Genomic DNA, 19,916 nt, shown 5'->3' on the forward strand with positions numbered 1-19,916 from the left:
CACTGGATCCTCTGCTAAGATGGGTTAAATACCAGGCTTATCAGTCTGCCAGCCCCGAACATGTCAGGAATGTGGGCCCGCCCTGAGGGCAGGCCCCCCTCTACCTGACTGGGCTCTGTTGGAGGAAGGGGGCATCTCTTCCAGAAGAGTTTAGCACAGAGACAGGCAGCCAGAGGCATTTCCCACTTGTCCCTACCACCTGACTTTCTGGGATAATGGTTTGACAACGGAGACTGTACTGCAGAGGGCTAAGAGAGCAGGGTAAGGTGGTCTCTTCCAGGCTAGTACCCACTGCCCCTGGGCTTTCCTGGCCACACTGGCTTCCTGTCACAATCAAACTGAGGCTGTGAGCAAGCCCTGAGACTCAGCCCCCGCCCCCCTGTGGTCACCCTGGTCTTTTTTTGTTTGTTTGTTTGTTTGTTTTGTTTTGTTTTTGTTTTTCGAGACAGGGTTTCTCTGTGTAGCCTTGGCCATCCTGGACTCACTTTGTAGACCAGGCTGGCCTCAAACTCACAGCGATCCGCCTACCTCTGCCTCCCGAGTGCTGGGATTAAAGGCGTGTGCCACCACGCCCGGCTCTGACACCCTGGTCTTATACAGACCGCTGCATCTGCCCTGGTAACCCATCTGCTTCCCCGGGTGGCTCTGTTGGGGCGGGCCCACAGAATGGGGAGGGTGGGGCCTCCAGGGAGACTTAAAGAGCTCCCAAGGCACACCCAGTGAGTGCCCTGTGCTGCCACCGCCGCCGCCACTGGATGCCTCAGCTCCCACCATGGCCGAAACCACCAAGCTCCAGCTGTTTGTGAAGGTTCTGGGCAGGCTGCGCTGGAGGGGCGGCTCTGGGTTTTTTGTTTGTTTGTTTGTTTAGTGCATGCTGAGGGGGCAGGTCTTCCTAATAGTGCTTGAGTCCCTTCCCCAGTGGTGGGCTTAAGCCTCCCCGGTACTGAGCTGAGTGTGGGGCATCCTGGGGGAGGAGCTACCGTAAGAGGGATCAAATAGCCTGGGTCCTCCCAGCCCTGGGAGAAAGCTCCTTGGTGGGAAGGTGTCAGCCTGGTAGCTGGCCCCAGACACTAAGCCAGAGAGTCAGGTTCATGTGCCAGAAAGGGGGCTTATCTGATAGCCCCATTAGCTCTCAGGCCTGTGCGCTGATCTGAGTGGGGGCAGGTCCTGGCCCCTTCCCTGAGCTGTCAGCCTCAATACCCAGCTGTGTGGGGTAATCACTCTGGAAGCAAAGGTTGTGACTGATCCCCAAGGCCAGGCCTCCCAGTTCCCAGCTTCTCCCCATTCCAGGGATCAGTTCAAGGACCCTCACTAGACACTTGTACATGCCATGCTCAACCAGGCCAGAGCCCCAGCCTGTCTCCAGAGCCAATGGCAGTGGGAGGCCGAGTCCCACCCAGCCAGGTGTCAGGATTCCTGAGTCTGCCCCACCCACCCAGGCCAGCGAAGACGGCGAGAGTGTAGGGCACTGCCCTTCCTGTCAGCGGCTCTTCATGGTCCTGCTCCTCAAGGGTGCGCCCTTCACCCTCACCACAGTGGACACGAGGAGGTGAGACACTGCCCTAGACCCCTCCTGGCCTCTGTCCATCTTGGGCCGGCCACCTCCCTTCTGCCTGGTGTTCACAGGGCATTGGATGTGCTGAAGGACTTCGCGCCAGGCTCCCAGCTGCCCATCCTGCTCTACGACGGGGATGTCAAGACAGACACGCTGCAGATCGAGGAGTTTCTGGAGGAGATGCTGGGGCCACCTGAGTGAGCACCTGATGATGGGATCCCTCCCGCCTGGAGGTGGGGAAGACACCTGGGAGAGTGCCTAGGTCTGACCCAAGTTCTCAAACCGCTCGCATCCACAGCTTCCCTAGCCTGGCACCCCGCTACAGGGAGTCCAACACGGCGGGCAATGACATCTTCCATAAGTTCTCTGCCTTCATCAAGAATGCAGTGCCTACACAGGACAGTGGTGAGTCCCAGGCCAGCCACGTACAGGTAGGAGGGCTAACCCAAGGCCAAGGCCGAGTCCTCACTGTGCTATTGCCCACAAGCCCTGTACCAGCAGCTGCTCCGGGCCCTGACCAGACTAGACAGCTACCTGCGTGCACCTCTGGACCACGAGCTGGCACAGGAGCCGCAGCTTCGCGAATCTCGCCGCCGCTTCCTGGATGGTGACCGGTTCACACTGGCTGACTGCAGCCTGCTGCCCAAGCTGCACATTGTGGATGTGAGTGAGGGACCAGCCGGTAGGTGTGGGTGGAAGGGCCGTCGAGCGAGGCCCTCATCACACGCTCTTGCACCCACAGACCGTGTGTGCACACTTCCGCCAGGCACCCATCCCTGCGGAACTGTGCGGTGTCCGCCGCTACCTGGACAGTGCGTCGCAGGAGAAGGAGTTCAAGTATACGTGTCCACACAGTGCAGAGATCCTAGCGGCTTACCAGCCAGCTGTGCACCCCCGTTAGTACCCCTACCTCCATACACTCATCTGCAGCCCTATAAAGCGTCTCTGCCCCCCCCCCCCAAGTAATTGTGTTCTGAACATCCGAGTGGCCAGAGAGCCTCAATTATGCCACCCCAGCCCCATGGTGAGAAACAGATAAAGATGACAGCCCAAAATGACAAAGGCAAGAGAGTCCACTGGGCAAGGCACAGCTCATCCTCCTCCATGGTGCTAGCACAAAGGCCTGGGGCCCCCTACAGCTGCCCTGGCACAGAGGCACCAGGGATCTAGGGGACTGGATTAGTCTCCCAAACCAGTCAGGCCAGAGCTGGGTGGGGTGCCTTGGATGGCCAAAGAGGGTGGGGAACAGAGGCCCATGGAGCTCAACCTCCGGGATCCTGGCCAAGTGGGTGGGGGCAGGCCCACATTCCTCAGTCCAGCCCATCTCCTGTAAGGGGCTTCCACCGTCTGACGCCCTGTGGTGGCCTTCTAAACACGCATGTGCCCAAGACACCTCCTCTGTGAATCTTTGTATGGAACAGGTGTGACCTGCCGTACCTGGGTGGGGCTTGGAAGTGTGGGACAGCATTCTAAGCCTTAGGGAGTTCTGGACCTAGCAAACTAGGTCCCTCTCAACCCCTGTTGCTGGCCACACAGAAACAACACAATAGTCCTGAGAAAGCTCCGCTGTCCTAGACCCAGCCAGGAGAGCCTCCTAAACGCTGAGAATCTGACCATCTGTTTGCATCCTGGGGTTCCATACCAACAGAGTCTTCTCTGGCCCCCTCCCCAAGGCCAGCCCTTACTAGTCGAGTCTGGTCCTAGCGTCTCTACCGGAGGGAGCAGTTTATTTGAGGGGGGAAGAGGTGAGGAGGCACTTCTGCCCAACAGCAGGGCAAAGGTAGAAGGGAAGCAAGGGTGTCTTCTTGGTGGGGGTCCCGGATCTACTGCTTTCCCCGCAGACAGGCTCCTGGCGAGGTCACAGGCTTTGCCAGCATCAGGTGTCATCAAAGTCTACACCACCAGCTGGTTTCTTACTAGAAGACAAGAGCATGTAATGTGTAGAGGAAAGGGAAGGTGCCAGGGTAGGAGAGACAGGTGGCAAGTACCTTTTGAAGCCAGGGTTGATGAGAGACTCCCCTGGACAGCGTTTCCTGACCCCAAGACCAGCGCTGCCTCTTTGGTGATCGAGTTCTGCTGAAAAATCAGATCAGGGAAACCAAAAGATCCCTGGCCAGGACTCTGTCCACGTTGAAAGACTCTCTCTAGGACGTGAGGCATCTTGGGACGCAGCTCCAAAGAAAGAACTGTCCCCAACCCACGTGCCAGGCCAGCCTCTTACCTGGTAAGAAGAGGTGGGGGCCTGCTGGCTGAGTGTTCTTCCTGGGGCTAGCGGCGGTTTCTTCTGCAGCTGGGAGAAAGTCGTGGCACCCCACTTAATGCCAGGAGGGTCTGCAAAAGCGTGTTCCCAAAGGAGGGTACAGGTGTCCACACCTACTCTACCTGCGAGCTGCTTCTCTAGGTTGCATACACGCTCTGCCAGGCTGAAAGTCAAAGCCTGCAGCCTTAGTGCTGCCTCCGGGCTGGACACCTTGGAGAGGTCAAAGGTCAGTGCAGAGGTGTCCCCCGAAAGGGTCATCAATGCTCTGTCCTCTTCCAGGCTTACAGTCACCGCTTGCTGCTGACAGGCTGCCCTAAAAGGGGAGAAGGTGTGTGTTATGGCCAGGATGTGTTATCTCTACCCAAAGCTCCTCAGCCACACGGCCTCCCTACCTGGGACTCACCTGAACCGGGATGAGATGTCCTCAGTCCCACTTAGGCCAAATCGGGCTTTCTGCTAGGAACATGGAATTGTCACGAACAGCCCAGGACCCTGGACCCACTGGACACTCCAAACTGCCCGGCCCTGTAAACACTATTAGAACCACAGCTACAGGGAAAGGGAAGGGGACGGCAGGTTCCCAATGTCTCCTACCCCCAGTGCTGTTACGCACGAGCGTCGCCAGGTTGTCGGTGGAGAAGCGGGTGCTCCAGAGCTCCGCGGCGTCCGTCACACTGGGCGGGAGGGGCTGTCAGGCACCCTGCCCGCGGCGCTCGCTCCCGCATCCCGCATCCCTACACCCTACTCACTAGAGGTTGAAGCCGCCGCTGTTCCCATCTCTACTACTCTCCGGCTCGCAGTAGCATACCAGGCGGGGAGAGTCCGAGCCCGGCGGCAGAATGCAAAGCGGCAGCGCCAGAGGCAGAGACGCCATGGCAGCAGGCGGTCTCACTGCGCGGGCCACGCCAGCTGCGGGCTGAGGGCGCCTGCGCAGAAGTACGACCTCTCTAGCTAAGGCGGCCGCTCGGAGGCGGAACTTCTGGTGTCTAGAGGGACGGAAGGGACTGATTTAAAGGATGCCAGTGTTTCCGGGGGACCAGGCTTTGCGCGCGAGGGCGGAGCTTAGCGCGTGGGGCGGGGCTGCGGGCGCCTGGAGGGCGTGGCTTAGCGCTTTACCGCCTTGGGGAGCGGGCTCCTCAGTGTAATGCCCTGCTTCGCCCTTTCGCCCTGGCATCCTAGCAGAGATCCACCAGCCTCACTCCTTGTGCTTCTCGGCTTTTCTGGGTCCCTCCTAGCGACCATGCGCACATCTGTCTCTCTTCAGTGACAATCCTCTTTCTCCTGTCCAACCCCCGTGGGCTTCTCCTGGCCGCCTCGAGACTGTTAGTGTCTTGTCCCTTCACGTCACTTTAGATATAAATACATCTCTTTCCGAGCTGAGTTGTAACAAGCCAAAGGCAAGAGCGAATACAGTATGTTTGTTTGATAAACAGCGCAAACAGAGAGACCGCCTCCCCACGCAATGCTCTCCTATGCAATACCCTCCCACTGTCTGAGCCACCACCCCCTGGGTGCTACCTGTTGTCTTAGCCCTGAGGACGACTTGGGATCAAATGGGAGAGATGAGTAATGAGCAGGACAGCGCGCAGGTTGCAGCAGACTGCTGATCAGAATCTGCACAGGGGCTAGCAGAGTACAAGCCCGTGCTGTTTTGGCTGCTATCTGAAGAGGACGGAGGCCAGCGACGGGTTTGCTCAGGAGGAGGCTGCACAGGAGCAGAAGTCTTGCCAAGGCTGTGCAAGGGGGCTGTCAGGACCCTACAAGAGCCACGGGGAGGGTGGGCAATGACTCGGTGAATTGTGCAAACATATTTGAAGGGTACCGGTTACCCAAACATCCTTCAATCCCCAAGCCTTTACGTGGGTTGTCGCCTGTCCCCAGCCCTCTGCCCCGCCCCTTTGGAGAGAGTCCTCTTGAGACTTCTGCCCAAGTCTCCATCCCCCTCTCCCACGCCACTACTTATTTTCCCTGCTTGCCACTGTGTCACTGGTTTTAGCATTCTCTGTCACGGCCTTGATGTCTGCTTGTGTTTCCACCCTTGTATGGCCCCTCCCAGAAGCTGCATCTAAAGTCTTGTTTCTAGCCACTGGCATAAGGCAGAAGTGATGGCTGTCATTTCTCCCGTCCCTGTTGTATTGCTCACCACAACACAAGGTAGCCCAGGGAAACCTCTGAATCTCACAGTATGGAGTGAGAGAGCTGGGAGGCAGAGCCCTGTCCAGCCCATGGGCCTGGGGCACAGCACAAGGCATCCTCTTCCACTAGAGGGCCCCGCCTCAGACCTTACAGACCCAGAGATAACACAGCTTATTGTGCTAAGCTGCTAAATACCACGGTGATTTGTTTCTCAGCCTTCCATGGAGCTGCTTGGTGTTTTTGTTTTTGTTTTACCAATTTTGTGTTTTCAGTGCTTAGGCAGTTAACTAGGCCCAGCAGTGTATAGCAAAGGTCCCGACCACTCTGAGGGCTGAGGCAGGATCATTGCTTAAACCAAAAAATTAAAAAAACAAAAAACAAAGAAAAACAAAACAAAACAACAACAACAAACCTTTAATCTTAAATTATGTGTACATGTGTCTGCCTGTGTGCATGTGAGTGTGGGTACCCACGGAGTCCAAAAGAGGGTGTCATATTCCCTGGAGCTGGGATTATAGGAGCTAGTTGTGACTTACCATGTAGATGCTGGGAATTGAACCTGGGTCCTTTAGGAAACACAGAAGCTACTCTTAACCACTGAGCTATCTCTCTGGCCCATTGAACCAAAGAATATGAGGCCCCTTTGGGCAGCATACCAAGACTGCTCCAGGTAAGGTGGGACCAATCGATTCCCAGGTATTCTGAGCATTGAGGGCAAGATTTGACATAGCAAACTGGGCATGGTGGTACATGTCTTTAATCCCAGCACTCGGGAGGCAGAGGCCAGCCTGGTCTACAAAGTGAGTCCAGGACAGCCAGGCAGCCAGGGCTACATAGAAAAACCCTGTCTTTAAGAGAGAGAGAGAGAGAGAGAGAGAGAGAGAGAGAGAGAGAGAGAGAGAGAGAGAGAGTTTTACATAGCTTATAATGCTGCAGTATATAATTATATGTTATGTGTTAGATGTAATTTGACATACTTTGCTTCTGGTTGAAGAACTGGCTGCCCCTTGTGGCCATACTAGGGTGGGGCAGTATATGACAAGTGGATTGATTGATCCTGGACTCCCAAGAACCAGGCCGTCTAACCCCAAAGGGAGGAGTGGGATGTCCCTGAGGCTACAGCACACACCCTGCCTTTCCCAACCCTAGACCCTTTTGGGATTCCACAGAGGCAAAGCTGAACTGGTTGCAGGAAGTTCTGCCTTATCTTTGTTGCTACAAGGCCTAGGAGACCATCTGTCTGTCCTCTTGGCCTATGGTAAGGCTGAACAAAGTAGATAGAACATCAATCAAGTGACAGCCTGAGCTCAGGCAGCATTTCTCAGTAAACGCCTGTAGGGTGGGAACTCGGGGTTTGGGGGACTGACCGTGCCCTGCCCGGGCCTTGTGGCACAGCTGCCACAAGAGCAGATAGGAGCTGAGGTCCCCCCCCCCCACTTCATATTAGTGACAATATGGCCAAGACCTGGAGACCAGAAGGTCTGGGGCATTAAAGGGCCTGGCTGACCACTGGAGCACATGCACAATTGTGTGTGTGTGTGTGTGTATGTGTGTGTATGTGTGTGTTTGTGTGTGTGTGTGTTTGTGTGTATGTGTACGTATGTGCTTGTGTGTGTATGTGTTTGTTTGTGTGTGTGTGTGTGTGTGTGTGTGTGCCTCTTCTTTTCTCCATGACCTCCCTGCCCAGCTAGCCTCAATCAAGAAAAGAATATTCTGAAAAGTCAGGAATATTTTTTTTGAGTGAAACATTTCAAACCAACTACAAAGCAGAAATAACAGCACAACAAACCCTAGATGGAAGAAGAAGCAACATTTTGACAAATTTACAGTCAGTATTTTTATGTAAATCTATTCTATTTTATTAAAAATTGCAGAATATTTACATTACAGACAACATTGAATTTTACCCTCAAAACTTTCAGGACAATTTTGTCTCTTCAAAACAATGGTACTGTAGGGTAAGGAGCCAGAGAGAAAGGCTGACATCAGAAGATCTCAGGTACCTACCTGGTCATAGACAGCAGGGGCCACAAAAAGATTAAATAAGTAAGACTATATAGTCTGGTATAAACACAGCAGTAGTATACTGACCTTTTTTGTGTGTTGCACATATTCATGTGTACACATGTAGGTGCAAGTGCACAAGAGACCAGAGGTCATTTTATTGTGTGTGGGTATATATGTGCCTTGGTGAAAATGTCAAAGGTCAGAGGGCAAATTCTAGGTGTTGGCTTTCTTCTTCTGTCCTTGGGTCCTAGGAATTAAATCAGGTCATAAGACTTAGTGGCAAGTACCTCTACCTTCTGAGACGTCTCAACAGCCTTCCTTTTGGAGATGCTTGAATCCTGAATCTGTCTATGGTGCCTACAAACGGCCCAGGGCGCACACAAAGCACAGTGAAATATGGCTTGCCCTATGTAATTGCAGTCTCAGGCCAGGAGCTTCTGGGCAGTTAAGCCAGCAGCACTGTACTCCTCAGCTACCTGCTGTGGGCCACAGAATCCAAGAAGGATCTTCAGATGTCTTGGGTCTTCCTCCTACAGAACCAAGGTCCAGCCCTTTCCCAGCACACAGGGGTCCATGTCTGCACTCAGCCCTGCAGGTACCGCCCCAAGGGACCCAGCTTGTGTGGTTGGGAGCCTTAGATAGGCCTTGCCACGCACCACCCACTCTCTGACTTTCCTATGAAACACTGCTTCTGTCAGCATCTTTATCGTCCTTGGGGAGCTGCAGAGAGAAATGGGGAGCTCTCTGGGGAGAGATTCAGCTATAACCAAACCTAGATGGCTCCCAGGTGGCTGGATCCATCACTGCAAAACAACAGCCAGGTGTAGTCAGCATTACTAAAAGTGGGGGTAGGGGTGTCGAGGGGTACAGGAACCTCTTGGAGCTATGGTGATCAGGCCCCCCTGCCTTGTCCATACAGGAGACCATTCCCAATGCATTTCTAGGTTGGGTTTGGGGTGGGGTGTTGCGAGGGACCTCTGAGGACACTCCCCTAGGCCAATGCCCCAACACATAAGTCCTTCACCCTCGGCTGGCGGCTGGTGTTAGTCTCCTGTGTGTGCTGGCCTGGACACTCTGCTCCCTCCTGTGGCCTAGACAGGGCACTTCCGTCCTGGTCTGCAGTCTGTAGGGTGACTCTGAATCTTTAGTGTCCTGCCTCCCCCCTGAAACCCTGAGCTGGGATGGAAGCAGCACTCACCTGACAGGGTCAGCTGGGCATCCTGGCTGGGTGCAGGCCTACTTGGGTTGGCAGCTGATGCATCTTCCGTGCACCTTCAGGAAGTATCTGCCGATGTGGACTGATGTGGGGGGGGCACCTTTAGTGGCTCTTGGCTTAAAACACAGGCTGTTCCACCTTGCCTCTAGGCTCCATTTTTTCTACACCTCTGCTTGGCACGTAGCAAGCTGAAGGTCAGCCCGAGGCCACACCACCCGGTCCCAGTCCCAGGAAGCTGCTTGCTTACCTTATCTCTGCAGCTGCATTCCTCAGAACTAACCTCACTCTCCTTGACGTTTTCACTACTGAGAAATATAGCAGAAGAACCTCATTAGGTCCTAGGAACCCGCTTACTTATCACTTTTGCTTACTTTCTTATCATGAAGTTTTTACCGGGATAGAGAGCAGAATAGCTACCATTAGGTTTCCATAGCAACCCTGCCCTTGCCCTTCTGAGATTGTATAAAAACCCTGTAAAATTTTTAAATAAATGGGGCTTAATCAGAATTCAGACTTGCCCTCATTTCTTCGTGTCTCCTGTCCGTCTTTCACTCCTGCACCCCCTCCTAGGTTCCATCTGAAGACCCCGCGGCTGAGGACAGGCAAGGAAGGTCTTGAGCACAGATGGGCAGGGAAGAGACAAAGTTTCTCCATGAGTGAGCAGGTGATGAGATGTGCCATGGCACTACTCCCACCCAGGCTGGGGACCAGCCCCTCTGCCAATGCACTATAGAGTGTTGCATCTCTGTCTTTAAGTACGTCACAGCAAAGCCCCGGCTGTCCGTGGAGGGCACACAAATGCCACTCTAGGCCACGACACTCCACCCAGGAAGCCTACCCACCCCGCCTCCCTTTGCCAGTCCTGCAGCATACACAGTGAAGTGCTCCACCCACTTCTTCCCCTGGTGCCAAATGACACCGTCTCGGCCATCCAAGCTCCTCATCTGGGTTGCCAAACTGCCTGGCCATAGTACCCTCGGTGAAGGTCATTTGTATCTCCTGGCATGTGCCATCTGGCCTCGGGAGGAAGAACTCCACACCTGAGCAGTGACCCTTGATGCTACCCAACCCCAAGATCTGTCTTGCTTTTTCAGGCAGCTCCAGTGATCTGAGGACACTGCCCAGGCAAAGCTGTCATGGGGTCTCCCTGTTTGGCCTTCATGAAAATCGTCAGAGGGCAGAGTGCTTCAGCTTATAGGATATGAAAGGCCTGCTGGGGTTGGGAGCAGATAAAGAGGGCTTGCCGAAGGCACACATCCACAGAGCCCTCAGTCTCCCCTGCAGGCACACACACAAACATACAGAGCCTGTTTCCTCATGCAGGCCTCAAGCAGCCTTTCAGGGTAGGCCATGGTGCTTTGGAGAGCAAGCATCAGTGGCTCCGCTGGCCCGACTGTCAGGGGCCTATGGAGTGCACTTTTGGTATATCAGAGACAACTCTGGTTCCCCCTGACCTCCACTTAGCTGCCCATTTGCCCTTGTCTGAGGCCAAATTGAAGGTGAGGTTCATAGGCTCACTTCTGCAGGATACCCAAACCTGACAGCCAGGCCACCATTGGGCGAGGGGTACACTAGGACCATGTGTATCTCTCATGTTATCCTTGGAGTCCTGGAAGCCCTGGTCATCTGACACAGCCCCAAGTATGTACCAGGTACTCTGAACTGCAGGGTAGGGTAGGTGAGCTGGGTGGAAATATATGCATCCTGAAGAGCCCACTTCATAAAAGCAAAAATAACAACAGCAACTACAACAAGAACAACAGCTCACTTCATCTTGGCAGGATGCTCCACTCAGTGACCACAGCTTCCGTGCCTAGACCAACACTAAGCCAGTGCTTGGAGGCAACTTATTCTAACTATTGCTGCTGGCCACAGTGCTTGCAAGCCTACTCCCGGTCCACTGCAGCAAATGGATGCAGGTCTTTCCTGACATCCAAAACCTTGGGCAAGCTAGAACCAAAGAAAGCGTGGACAGAAGATTAGGATGAGGAAACAAGTAGGTGAGGTGGGTGTGAGAAAGAGGGTATGGGCTTACCTGACTGACATTAAGGTTGTCCTGGTTGGGGACCTGAGTACAACCTGAGGACACTCCAAGCAGGGCCTACAGCATCGTGGAGGATGCTAGGTGCAGAAGAGCTGGGGTGGCTTCCTCTGAGTGGCCTTTATCTCCCCAGACACCCTGAGGTGACTGGCTTGCGGTAGCCCACCGATTGAACTGCGTGCACCTGGCTCGGCAGCTTCTGTACTCCCTACCCTACCTCCTGTCAGCCCATGTTTCCTGAGGGACAGCTGAGGAGCTTAGCAGCCAGGGGCAGGTAGTCCTAGTGGCCTCCACGCCAGAGGGCCACCTCACAGCTGGGCAGGCATAGTGTAGGCCCCCTTCTTCTAGGAAGACTCCCCAGAGGCCGCCCTCTCCACTGACCCTGAAATGCTAGTGTGGCCTGCTTGGGCCTGGGACCTATACATTATGAACCAGGAGAGAGAGAGGATCTGCGGTTTGGGTGCCTTTGGTGCCAGGGCTTTAAACAGGAGGCCGGAGGAGGAGCAGAGATGCAGGCACTTCCCTCAGCCCACTCTGTCCCTGGGAAACACAGATACTCGACCAGCAGCTATCAAACAAATAACTCCTTTTTGTGCCTCCAACTTTACTGCCCGATCCAAAGATTTGTTTTGTTTTGTTTCGTCTTTTGAGACAGGGTCTCCCTGTGTAGCCTTGGCTGTCCTGGACTCACTTTGTAGACCAGGCTGGCCTCGAACTCACAGAGATCTACCCGCCTCTGCCTCCCAAATGCTGGGATCACAGGCAGCACGCCACCGCACCAGGCTCAATCCAATGCTTTTTATCCCACACCTTGAAAAGCTTATGAGATCCGAGGCTCCATGGATGGACAGAGGTAGGCATGTGTCTCAGAGCTCAGCTATTAAGTGTCTGACCTGCCCCCCCCCCCCGCACTGCTCCCCCCCAGCCCAGCCCAGGCCTGGCTATGGTTGCAGCTTGCAGGAGCTGTGACTAGATTGGCTGGGGCATGTGGTGAGGCTGCAGCCCGGTACAGATAGGTGCTGGCTCTAGCACACCCCTTGGGCTGCTCCTAGGCAGGATTTCAGGTAGCCCTCTGGTCATCATGTTGAGAAACCTGTAGGTGGGATCAGGGGCCAGTGCAGGGGCCCAAAGGACAGACAGACAGACAAGAGCCAAGGTCTGACTTGCTTTGGATTTTATTTCTCAGGCAGGACAACGCAGGGGGGTGCAGAGGCACTTTGGGGAGCCAGGGCTGGAATCTCAAGCACGATAGAGCAAAGGATCCCTGAGGGCTGGACGGCCTGGACAGAAGAACAGGATCCATCAGTGGTACAGGCAGCGCCTTGATTCCCATGGGGCCCAGACACTGCAGCATTCCTTCATAGTCCATTGTCCCAAAGTCTCAGCCCATGGCGACAGCGAAGAGCCCTCTGGCCCGTCATTTCCGTTCCTGGCCAGCCCCCTTCCTTATTTTGCCCACCCATCCTGGTTCCTTGGGGGCCCCTGCTGCAGGGTGGGCTTCATGGGGTGGGGGTCTCTCCCACTTCTGTCTGGTTCTAGGCACCTGTATCATTTTTCCCTACCTCTCAGGAGCCCTTGGCCTTCAGCCCTATTCTTGCCATTGGTACTGGAACTACCACTTGTTTCTGCCTGTCTCACCTGGACACTGGTTCTGCTCAGGTCACTGTGTCCTACCACTCAGAAGGTCCCGTGTTTGGTGAGTCAGCAAAGAGATAGCACTTACCGTGTGAAGCCAGCCCTCTGACTTCTGTCACCTGCTTTTACTCTTGAATGCACATATCTGCCAAGAAGCCCAGGGTGGTGGTCAGCATCCGCGTTAGACCCATATTCACTGGGACTTCGTGGCACCTCCCCTTACTGCCCCCCCCTGCCCCCGAGGCATGGAAAACTAGCTTCGGTTGAGCCCCCAAACTTCAGACTCCATCCCACCCTGGCTCCAATCTGTCCTTCAAAACATCTGATTTTTTTCTAGTCGCACCCCTATACCTGTAGCTGGGGTGGTGGTGGCGGCTGGCAGATAGAAGAGCTAGGTACCCACCGAGAAAGGGGTTCCCAAAAGAGGGGGCTGCAGGCAGAGGTGATAATGTTGGGACAGACTGACACCTCCGTTTATTTCCTTGGAGCCCCTGGACTATATAGGTGGCAGGGCAGCCTCTCCGGTTAGCCCTCGCTCTGCTGCAATCAAAGGACTGCCTAGCTCTGATCCGACTGTAACTCCCTCCCCAGCAGCTTAGCCCGCCCCCTCACCCGGTTGGGGCAGGAAAACAATGTCCTCCTCTGTGAGGCCCTGGGCATTGCTAAAGTTGATGAATTTCTCCTTCAGCTCGTTCTTCACAGTCTGGGTTCTGCCTGGTAGATAAAGAAGGAGCCAGTTTCAGGAGGCGAAAAGCCTCCGCTCTGCACCCTCTCCCGCCCCGTGTCTTGGCGACACCCCTTGGTTACTCTCTCCTAGGATCAGGTCTTGGTCCTCTTGGCTCCTAAGGGGACGCCCCCCCCCCCAATGTGTGGGCCTGGTAGGGTGTGATGCTTACTGTAGAGGGTGGCCATGCGGAAGTCCTGGCCTCGGCCCTTGGTCCCCCTGCTGAACAGCAGCGCGTATTCGTTGTAGTTGGTTTCCACCACTGAGACAATGTGTTTGCTGCCCCAATCTGGGAACCCAAGAAAGGACACAGATTGGGACAGTGGCTCCTCTTGCTTGGAGGGGATGGCCTGCGTGGGCTTCGCTGTGGAGAGGGTCTCAGGCCTTTGGCCCCCAGATCACTCTGGCTACCAGCCAGTTTTTTGTTTTGTTTTGTTTTGTTTTTTGTTTTTTGTTTTGGCTTCCTGCCTTCACAGCCTGAGAACATTGCCTTCAAACCACAAGTCTTGGTGAGAGAGGGCAGAAAACACTTGGACTCAGAAAATCAGCAGGCTGATACTCAACACAGCCAGGAAGAGCAGGAAATGGGGTTCCTGTTGGGAGCTGTATCCCAGGTGAGGGGCGGAGAGAGGTCCTTGTGAAGTGTGGGTTGCTCTTAGGGGACCGCACAGTAGGGCAGGAAAGGGGCCTGGCCGAATGTGAGCGGGATTCAGAGAGGACACGGTCCCCAGAGAGAGGTCTATCTGTCCCCAATACCTACGGCCCACGTGCCTTAGGCAGATTCACAGCCAGGTCTGGCCTTGGATGACTGACCCTAGTGGTGTGACCATTACCTCAGAATTTACCCAGATAAGGAAGTGGCTCACTCACGGGGGCTGTGGTAGGTGTAGTGTCCAGAGACCGCCATAGGCTGCAGTAACATGGTCTTGGTTTCACACTGTTTTTTCCTGTGGGCAGATTATCCTTGAGGTAAAAGATCTCCAGACAGTGATGCAGGGCCTTTCTGGCTCCCAGAACTTGCCACACCTACCCCACTGTCTCACCTGAGGAAGGTCGAGGTCAGGTTGAGTCCGCCATCTGTGGAGGGGGCTACCACTGTCCTGCACATAGACATTTCTGCTTTCTTCTCCCGAAACCAGCTTGAATTGGAGGCGAGGCCTGCGCTGTACCAGCGCCCCAGGAACTGCGAGCAGTGGATACCTAGGTCAGCAATGCTCTGCGCGCCCCTCATGGGCAGACCCTGGTGGGCTCCTGGTCCTTTTCCCCCTCTGACTCCTCACACACACACCCTTTCCCTTAGACCGCGTTCACCCACACCCCCCCTCCATGAGCAGGCCTGGCTCATTGCCCCATGGGGGGAGGCTGGGGGATGGGGAGCCTAGCAAAGACCTTCCCCTCCTCCCCAGGATGATGAGGACCTCATCTTTGTCTCAGTCCTCATCCCAGTCTACTAGTGGGGTAGAGTGGGTACCAGAGCGTGCCCCATTTCTAGAGGAGTCAGGTGGACCAGCCAGGCAGTGTGCCGGTGGGCTCCCAGCCAGTTCCCGTGCACGGACACACCGCTGGCAGAGCCCAGCACATCCAAAGGCTCATACTCTTTTTGTTGGGAGAAAGCCTGGCTCTGAAGTGCTTGCTCATTGACCTGAATGAGGGCTCTGCTGCCTTGGGTGTGGGGTAGGGGACCCTCACCTTGTCTTGTTGAAAGTTGGGCTGCACTGGGTCAAGGTCCTGGGCTGGGGTCTGTGGGAATCCCAAGAGACCCAACAGGACCAGCCCCATCCACAGCATACGAACAGCAGCCATTGCCTGGAGCAGAGAAGGTGTCTGGGCCTGAGGCCAGCAGTGTGAGCAGAGCGAGGAAGGCGGTGAGCAGGAAGAGCAGAGGGCAATGTTGAGACCCCTATTTATGGGGCAGGCTTGGCCTCCACCCAAGGCCCAAGGACTGCCCACTGCAGGCTCGTGATGCTAGTGTGAGGAGGGGTGGCTGTCCCAGCTGCAGCCTCATCTACAACGTGGCTAGTTATGTAAGAACTTCCCGCTGAGCCCCACACCTCAGAAAGAGCAGGGCAGGGCAGGCACTGGCAGCCCCAGACACAGAACTGCCCCGGGCCGCGTCCCACCCCTGTTGGCAAAGCCCCACGGTACCTCAGCAGCAGCGGGGGGCTGGCACTGGAGGTGACATTGGTGCTGTCCTGCTGCTGAGAAATCTAGTCACTCCCCGCCCGGGGCTAAGACCTTCTCCCAGGTCCTACCTGTCATCCCTCTCCAAGTCCCATGACACCAGCAGGGAAGACAAAGCACCATTTGTGCCTCGTAGATTTGGTAGTGAAAAGCTAGGCGTCTAGGTGGCCGTGAGGAAAGCTCACCAAGGGAAAGAAACTACCCCACAGTGTCATGCTGAGTACAGCCTCCCCCGTGGTCAGTTATTGGGGTACACATGGAGGCCCTCTTGGGCTCCGTAGGGGAAATAAGCAGCAGGGGGTCGGGGGGCAGTGCACTTCAAGTTGCTATAGGTGAGGACGGGTGGCTGCAGTCTGTGCTTCCGCCTGGCTCCCGTAGCCTTGTCCCTGGATGGGAAACCAATGGCTATGGAAGAGGGGGCTGGTACGTGGCGCCATTCATCCCCTACCTAGTGGCCCAGGAATTTTGGCCTCTGGCATATTTTGTGTTAACATCTGAGCCATGCTAGAAGGGTCTCTGTTTGGTTGTTTGGTTTGGTTCTTCAAGACAGGGTTTCTCTATGTAGCCTTGGCTGTCCTGGACTCGCTTTGTAGACCAGGCTGGCTTCAAACTCACAGAGATCCACCTGCCTCTGCTTCCCTGAGTGCTGGGATTAAAGGCATGCTCCACGCCCAGTACTAGGTCTCTTGCTCTCTCACTAATCTTGGGGATAAGGGGAAGTGGCCCAGAACAGCTCCAGGTGGGGAAGTAGGAGAGACTCCAGAACCATTCAGAGGAACCCAAGGTCTTATCCCTTCACTCAGCCCCCGTCAGCCCCAGGGCAGCCCAAGCATTGCCCACTCAGGTCCATCCATGCCCTGGACCTAAGGAGAGAGGATCTTCAGAGTAAGTAGGAGTGATGCTGGTGACCTTTGGTCCACACTGTCCCCTTGGAGTTTTCTCCAGAGGGGTGGAGAGTGGGGACAGGAAGAAGAACGTGGGCAGAAGGCCTGGGTTCATCTACCTGTGTGGGGGGCCCAGGAGAAGGAAGGAAGATTCCCAAGCCAACTGATCTAGAATACTTCCAGGCGTGGGGCCTTCTTATGGTCTGGGTCTGAAATGTCCCCAGCAGGCTCACATTTTTAAACACTTATCCCTCGGCTGGAGACAGGCGCTATTTGGGGATCTGTAGAAGCTCTAGGGGGTGTGGTCCACCTGGTCGACGTAGGTCGCCCGAGAAGAGCCTTTTGAAGGTCATGTCTGGTCCCTGCTCCTACTGTTTTCTCTCCTTTGCCGTTCTGGGTTTCAAGCCTCAAAATAAATCTTGCTTCCCTGAAGTTATTTCTGCCCGGATACTGTGCTTTTAGTGACAACAAAGTTAACTAATCCAGGCCTCTTGGAAGGGACACCGCGGTGCTCAGGCTGTCACTTGGTGGTGGTTCTACCTCCACCATCAGCCCTGCCTGGTGAGGTAGGGGCTTCCCTACTTCCAAGCCAGCATGGGCATCTCTGACCATGCACCCCTGTGCGCCCCCTTCTGGGAAGACCTCTTCTTGGGCCAGTCCCAGGAGCTGCAATGCTGCTCAAGCTGGGCTGCGCCCATGCTGATCCGAGTGAGTGAGTGAGTGAGAGAGACAGCACTCAGGCTCCGGGGCCAGGCTGTGTCAGGTGTGTTCCTGGGCTGCCTCTGGAGCCGACAAGCTTCTGAGGTCCGTAGCCTTGCCAACCCTCACCGCAGTGCAAAGCTTCTCCCAACCTAGCTTTTACCCGTGATGTGCCCTGTCCCAATCTGCTCAGTGGCCCAAGCCAGAGCCACAAGGAGAGGATAACCTAAGGTCCTGTCAAGCCCTCCTCTGCCCTGTGCACTGTCTGAGTCGCTGACCTCATCTCCCAAGTGTGTCTGCGTCAGCGCCTGCCCCCTGCACTACCTTCCTAGGAAAAGCCTTCCAGGAACCTTAGTGGAGTTCCGAAGGCACTGGGTCTCTCCTCTGCTCTCACCATGAGGACCATGGTGGCCGTTTCATTAGTGCCCTGTGAGGGCCTAGGAAACAGGCTCACATGAGCTAGCGAGCTAGTGTAAGAAAGCACAACACAGCAGAACTCTGTGGGCCAAGCCCCTGAGACCCCCGGTTTCAGCCTCCGCATGCTCCCAGGCACCAACCCTGTCACTGAGGTCTTTTTTTTTTTTTTTTTCCCCTAAGTTCTTACCAGATTGAGGGCATCTGTTCCTTGGCAGAATCCCTTCCTGCCTCCTCTAGTGCCTCAAAGGCAGGAGTGGACGTTATGAGCAGACAGAGAGGCCATCCTGGGTCTAGCAGAAACAAGGGCACCCAGGCCAATGGCCAGCCTTTATGTGCCTCAGTTTCCCCATCTGTGCAAAAAGAGTGGAGATATCCCTATTTTGCAGGAGCTCTTGGGATGTTTGTTAGATGTGGCCTTACCAGGTCATGGGGCCTCGTTTATATAAGTGGGGGCCTCTGTAGGAGTGAGGTGAGGCCTTGGGACGCTCTGCCTTCCCTCAGCTTGGCTTGGCCCAGCCTCCCGTCTCATTCTTACCACTACGGTAGGAATTGGGTTGCGTGAGCGCTCTGAGAAATCAAGGGTGCACTGACCTGAAGGCCCCTACCCGACTGACTGGGTCTCAGGCCTGCCTCTCCCTGGGGGGCCCATTGCGGCATGGCCCTGGGTGGTAAGACCTTGAACCAGCACCTGAGCTGCATGTGAAAGTGCTTGGCAAAGCATCAGGGAACTCTTGGATTTAGCCTTGAAAAGTCCTCAGGGCCTGAACTTCTAGAAACAGTCCCAGCCTTGGCATGTAGCAAAGCAGATTCTTCTCTGGGGGCATCAGGGCCCGGGGTAGGAGGCCAGCTCTGTGACATCTCCAGAGATAGCTTATCCTCAAGGCCTGACAGGACCTGAGCTGGTTGAGTGCCTGCTGGCTGGGTGACAGCGCTGGTAGAGTTGAGTCGCTGAGTCCCTCAGCCTTAGCCTGGGACTCACCAGGGCTACGGGACTGCCACCTGCTGTCTGAGACAGCCCCTCTGTGTTAGCCGCATGGGGGTTGGGCTTCGGGAGACCTAGTCCCTTGGCTTCTCAGGCCTGCTGTTGCTTCATGTCACGGCCTTTTCCAGCAATGTTCCTCAAAGGGCTGTAAGTAGAAGAACGGCATTGTCCTAGGCCACTGAGAAGCTGCTGAGTGGAATATTTTGGACTTTGTAGCATGAGAAAAGTAGAGCTTGTATGGAGTTACGGTCTAGCTCAGGCACTCCATGGAAAGGGTGAGTTTTAATTTAAGTGCAGCCCTGAGACAGGACCCTGCCTTTCACTCTGGGGTCTATGACGACCCCAGGAAACTGGCCCACAGTTCTGAGAAAGGTAGGGGGATACCTAGCAAGGAGTGGCTGGGTGCCATTCTTTGAGGCATGGTGTTTAGGCACCCCCTTCATAGCCCCACCTGGGATCTGGTCACTGGAGTCACGCCATACTCCTTGCTCTCCAGCCTGGGGCCAGGTGCTGTTTGAGTACAGCCTGTCTCTGTCTCTCTGAGACCAAGGAGCGGAGGTAAGTCAACAAAGAAGAGCAAATGAGCCGTTCGTAGTGACACACACCTTTAATCCCAGTACTCGGGAGGCAGAGACAGGAGGATCACTGTGAGTTTGAGGCCAGCCTGGTCTACAAAGTGAGTCTAGGACAGCCAAGGCTACACAGAGAAACCCTGTCTCGAAAAACCAAAAAAAAAAAAAAAAAAGCCAAAAAAACCCAAAACACCAAAAAAACCCAAAAAACAAAAAACAAAAAAGAAGAGCAGATGAGGGCAAGTGTCCTAGAAGACATGACAGCCCCCAAAACAGATACTCTAGCCTCTGCGAAGGTCTGGTACACCGAGGTGGAAGGGCTGGGAGCCGCCATGAACCTGGCTCACATTCTCCATGATGCAACGGCCAGCCTGTTCCTCTGTCACGGATGTTTATTGTATTGGGGGCAGATGAAGCTGAGTGAGGGGAGGCACACGCCTAGCTGGGACGTGGTGAGGGTCTTGCCGTCCACGGTCAGCTCGTTCTGATGGTGGACTTCTGGTCTAAGCGAGACATGGAAAGATTGGAAGCTGGGAAATGGGAAAGAAACTGGACCAGAGGGAGCTGCGCAGACCCCAGCAGGAGCTAGTGGGGTGCAGGGAGAGCG

At 55.1% G+C, this 19,916-nt stretch overlaps 3 protein-coding genes across 4 annotated transcripts; 1 reads left to right on the forward strand and 2 right to left on the reverse strand.

The window, feature by feature from the left end:
- Positions 1-656: 656 nt before the first annotated feature.
- On the forward strand, positions 657-2,489 carry Clic3 (chloride intracellular channel 3). 2 transcript variants are annotated; one of them, XM_051166733.1, is made up of 6 exons: positions 657-808; positions 1,440-1,549; positions 1,627-1,752; positions 1,854-1,960; positions 2,043-2,218; positions 2,298-2,489. In XM_051166733.1, exons 1-6 carry the CDS (start codon positions 773-775, stop codon positions 2,454-2,456), a joined length of 714 nt encoding a protein of 237 aa, XP_051022690.1. In that variant the 5' UTR covers positions 657-772; the 3' UTR covers positions 2,457-2,489. The 2 variants fall into 2 exon arrangements, with proteins under 2 accessions (XP_051022690.1, XP_051022689.1); XM_051166732.1 differs by lacking the exon at positions 657-808 and having other exon boundaries at positions 1,269-1,549.
- An 869-nt stretch (positions 2,490-3,358) lies between these two features.
- On the reverse strand, positions 3,359-4,787 carry Paxx (PAXX non-homologous end joining factor). The gene is made up of 7 exons (XM_051166216.1): positions 4,565-4,787; positions 4,429-4,489; positions 4,219-4,268; positions 3,938-4,128; positions 3,777-3,845; positions 3,544-3,628; positions 3,359-3,471 (listed from the first exon to the last, which is right to left on the reverse strand). Exons 1-7 carry the CDS (start codon positions 4,687-4,689, stop codon positions 3,432-3,434), a joined length of 621 nt encoding a protein of 206 aa, XP_051022173.1. The 5' UTR covers positions 4,690-4,787; the 3' UTR covers positions 3,359-3,431.
- An 8,048-nt stretch (positions 4,788-12,835) lies between these two features.
- Ptgds (prostaglandin D2 synthase) lies at positions 12,836-15,476 on the reverse strand. The gene is made up of 6 exons (XM_051166394.1): positions 15,264-15,476; positions 14,618-14,757; positions 14,445-14,521; positions 13,747-13,863; positions 13,463-13,564; positions 12,836-12,995 (listed from the first exon to the last, which is right to left on the reverse strand). Exons 1-6 carry the CDS (start codon positions 15,375-15,377, stop codon positions 12,976-12,978), a joined length of 570 nt encoding a protein of 189 aa, XP_051022351.1. The 5' UTR covers positions 15,378-15,476; the 3' UTR covers positions 12,836-12,975.
- Between the last annotated feature and the right edge of the window lie 4,440 nt (positions 15,477-19,916).

Source organism: Acomys russatus, chromosome 24 (assembly GCF_903995435.1).
Source record: "Acomys russatus chromosome 24, mAcoRus1.1, whole genome shotgun sequence".
In the NCBI taxonomy this organism is placed as follows: Eukaryota; Metazoa; Chordata; class Mammalia; order Rodentia; family Muridae; genus Acomys; species Acomys russatus.

What these genes read in the sequence shown, in the direction of transcription:
- Paxx (XM_051166216.1), bottom strand. Translation starts at nt 4,689, where the DNA reads ATGGCGTCTCTGCCTCTGGCGCTGCCGCTTTGCATTCTGCCGCCGGGC. An exon ending in CCGACAACCTGGCGACGCTC is followed by an intron (nt 4,269 to 4,428) that starts GTGCGTAACAGC and finishes TGTTCCTAGCAG; the next exon opens with AAAGCCCGATTTGGCCTAAG. An exon ending in CCCCCACCTCTTCTTACCAG is followed by an intron (nt 3,629 to 3,776) that starts GTAAGAGGCTGG and finishes ATTTTTCAGCAG; the next exon opens with AACTCGATCACCAAAGAGGC.
- Ptgds (XM_051166394.1), bottom strand. Translation starts at nt 15,377, where the DNA reads ATGGCTGCTGTTCGTATGCTGTGGATGGGGCTGGTCCTGTTGGGTCTC. An exon ending in CCGCATGGCCACCCTCTACA is followed by an intron (nt 13,565 to 13,746) that starts GTAAGCATCACA and finishes TTTATCTACCAG; the next exon opens with GCAGAACCCAGACTGTGAAG. An exon ending in TGTTTTCCTGCCCCAACCGG is followed by an intron (nt 12,996 to 13,462) that starts GTGAGGGGGCGG and finishes GCTTCTTGGCAG; the next exon opens with ATATGTGCATTCAAGAGTAA.
- Clic3 (XM_051166732.1), top strand. Translation starts at nt 1,326, where the DNA reads ATGCCATGCTCAACCAGGCCAGAGCCCCAGCCTGTCTCCAGAGCCAAT. An exon ending in ACCACAGTGGACACGAGGAG is followed by an intron (nt 1,550 to 1,626) that starts GTGAGACACTGC and finishes TGGTGTTCACAG; the next exon opens with GGCATTGGATGTGCTGAAGG. An exon ending in CCAAGCTGCACATTGTGGAT is followed by an intron (nt 2,219 to 2,297) that starts GTGAGTGAGGGA and finishes TTGCACCCACAG; the next exon opens with ACCGTGTGTGCACACTTCCG.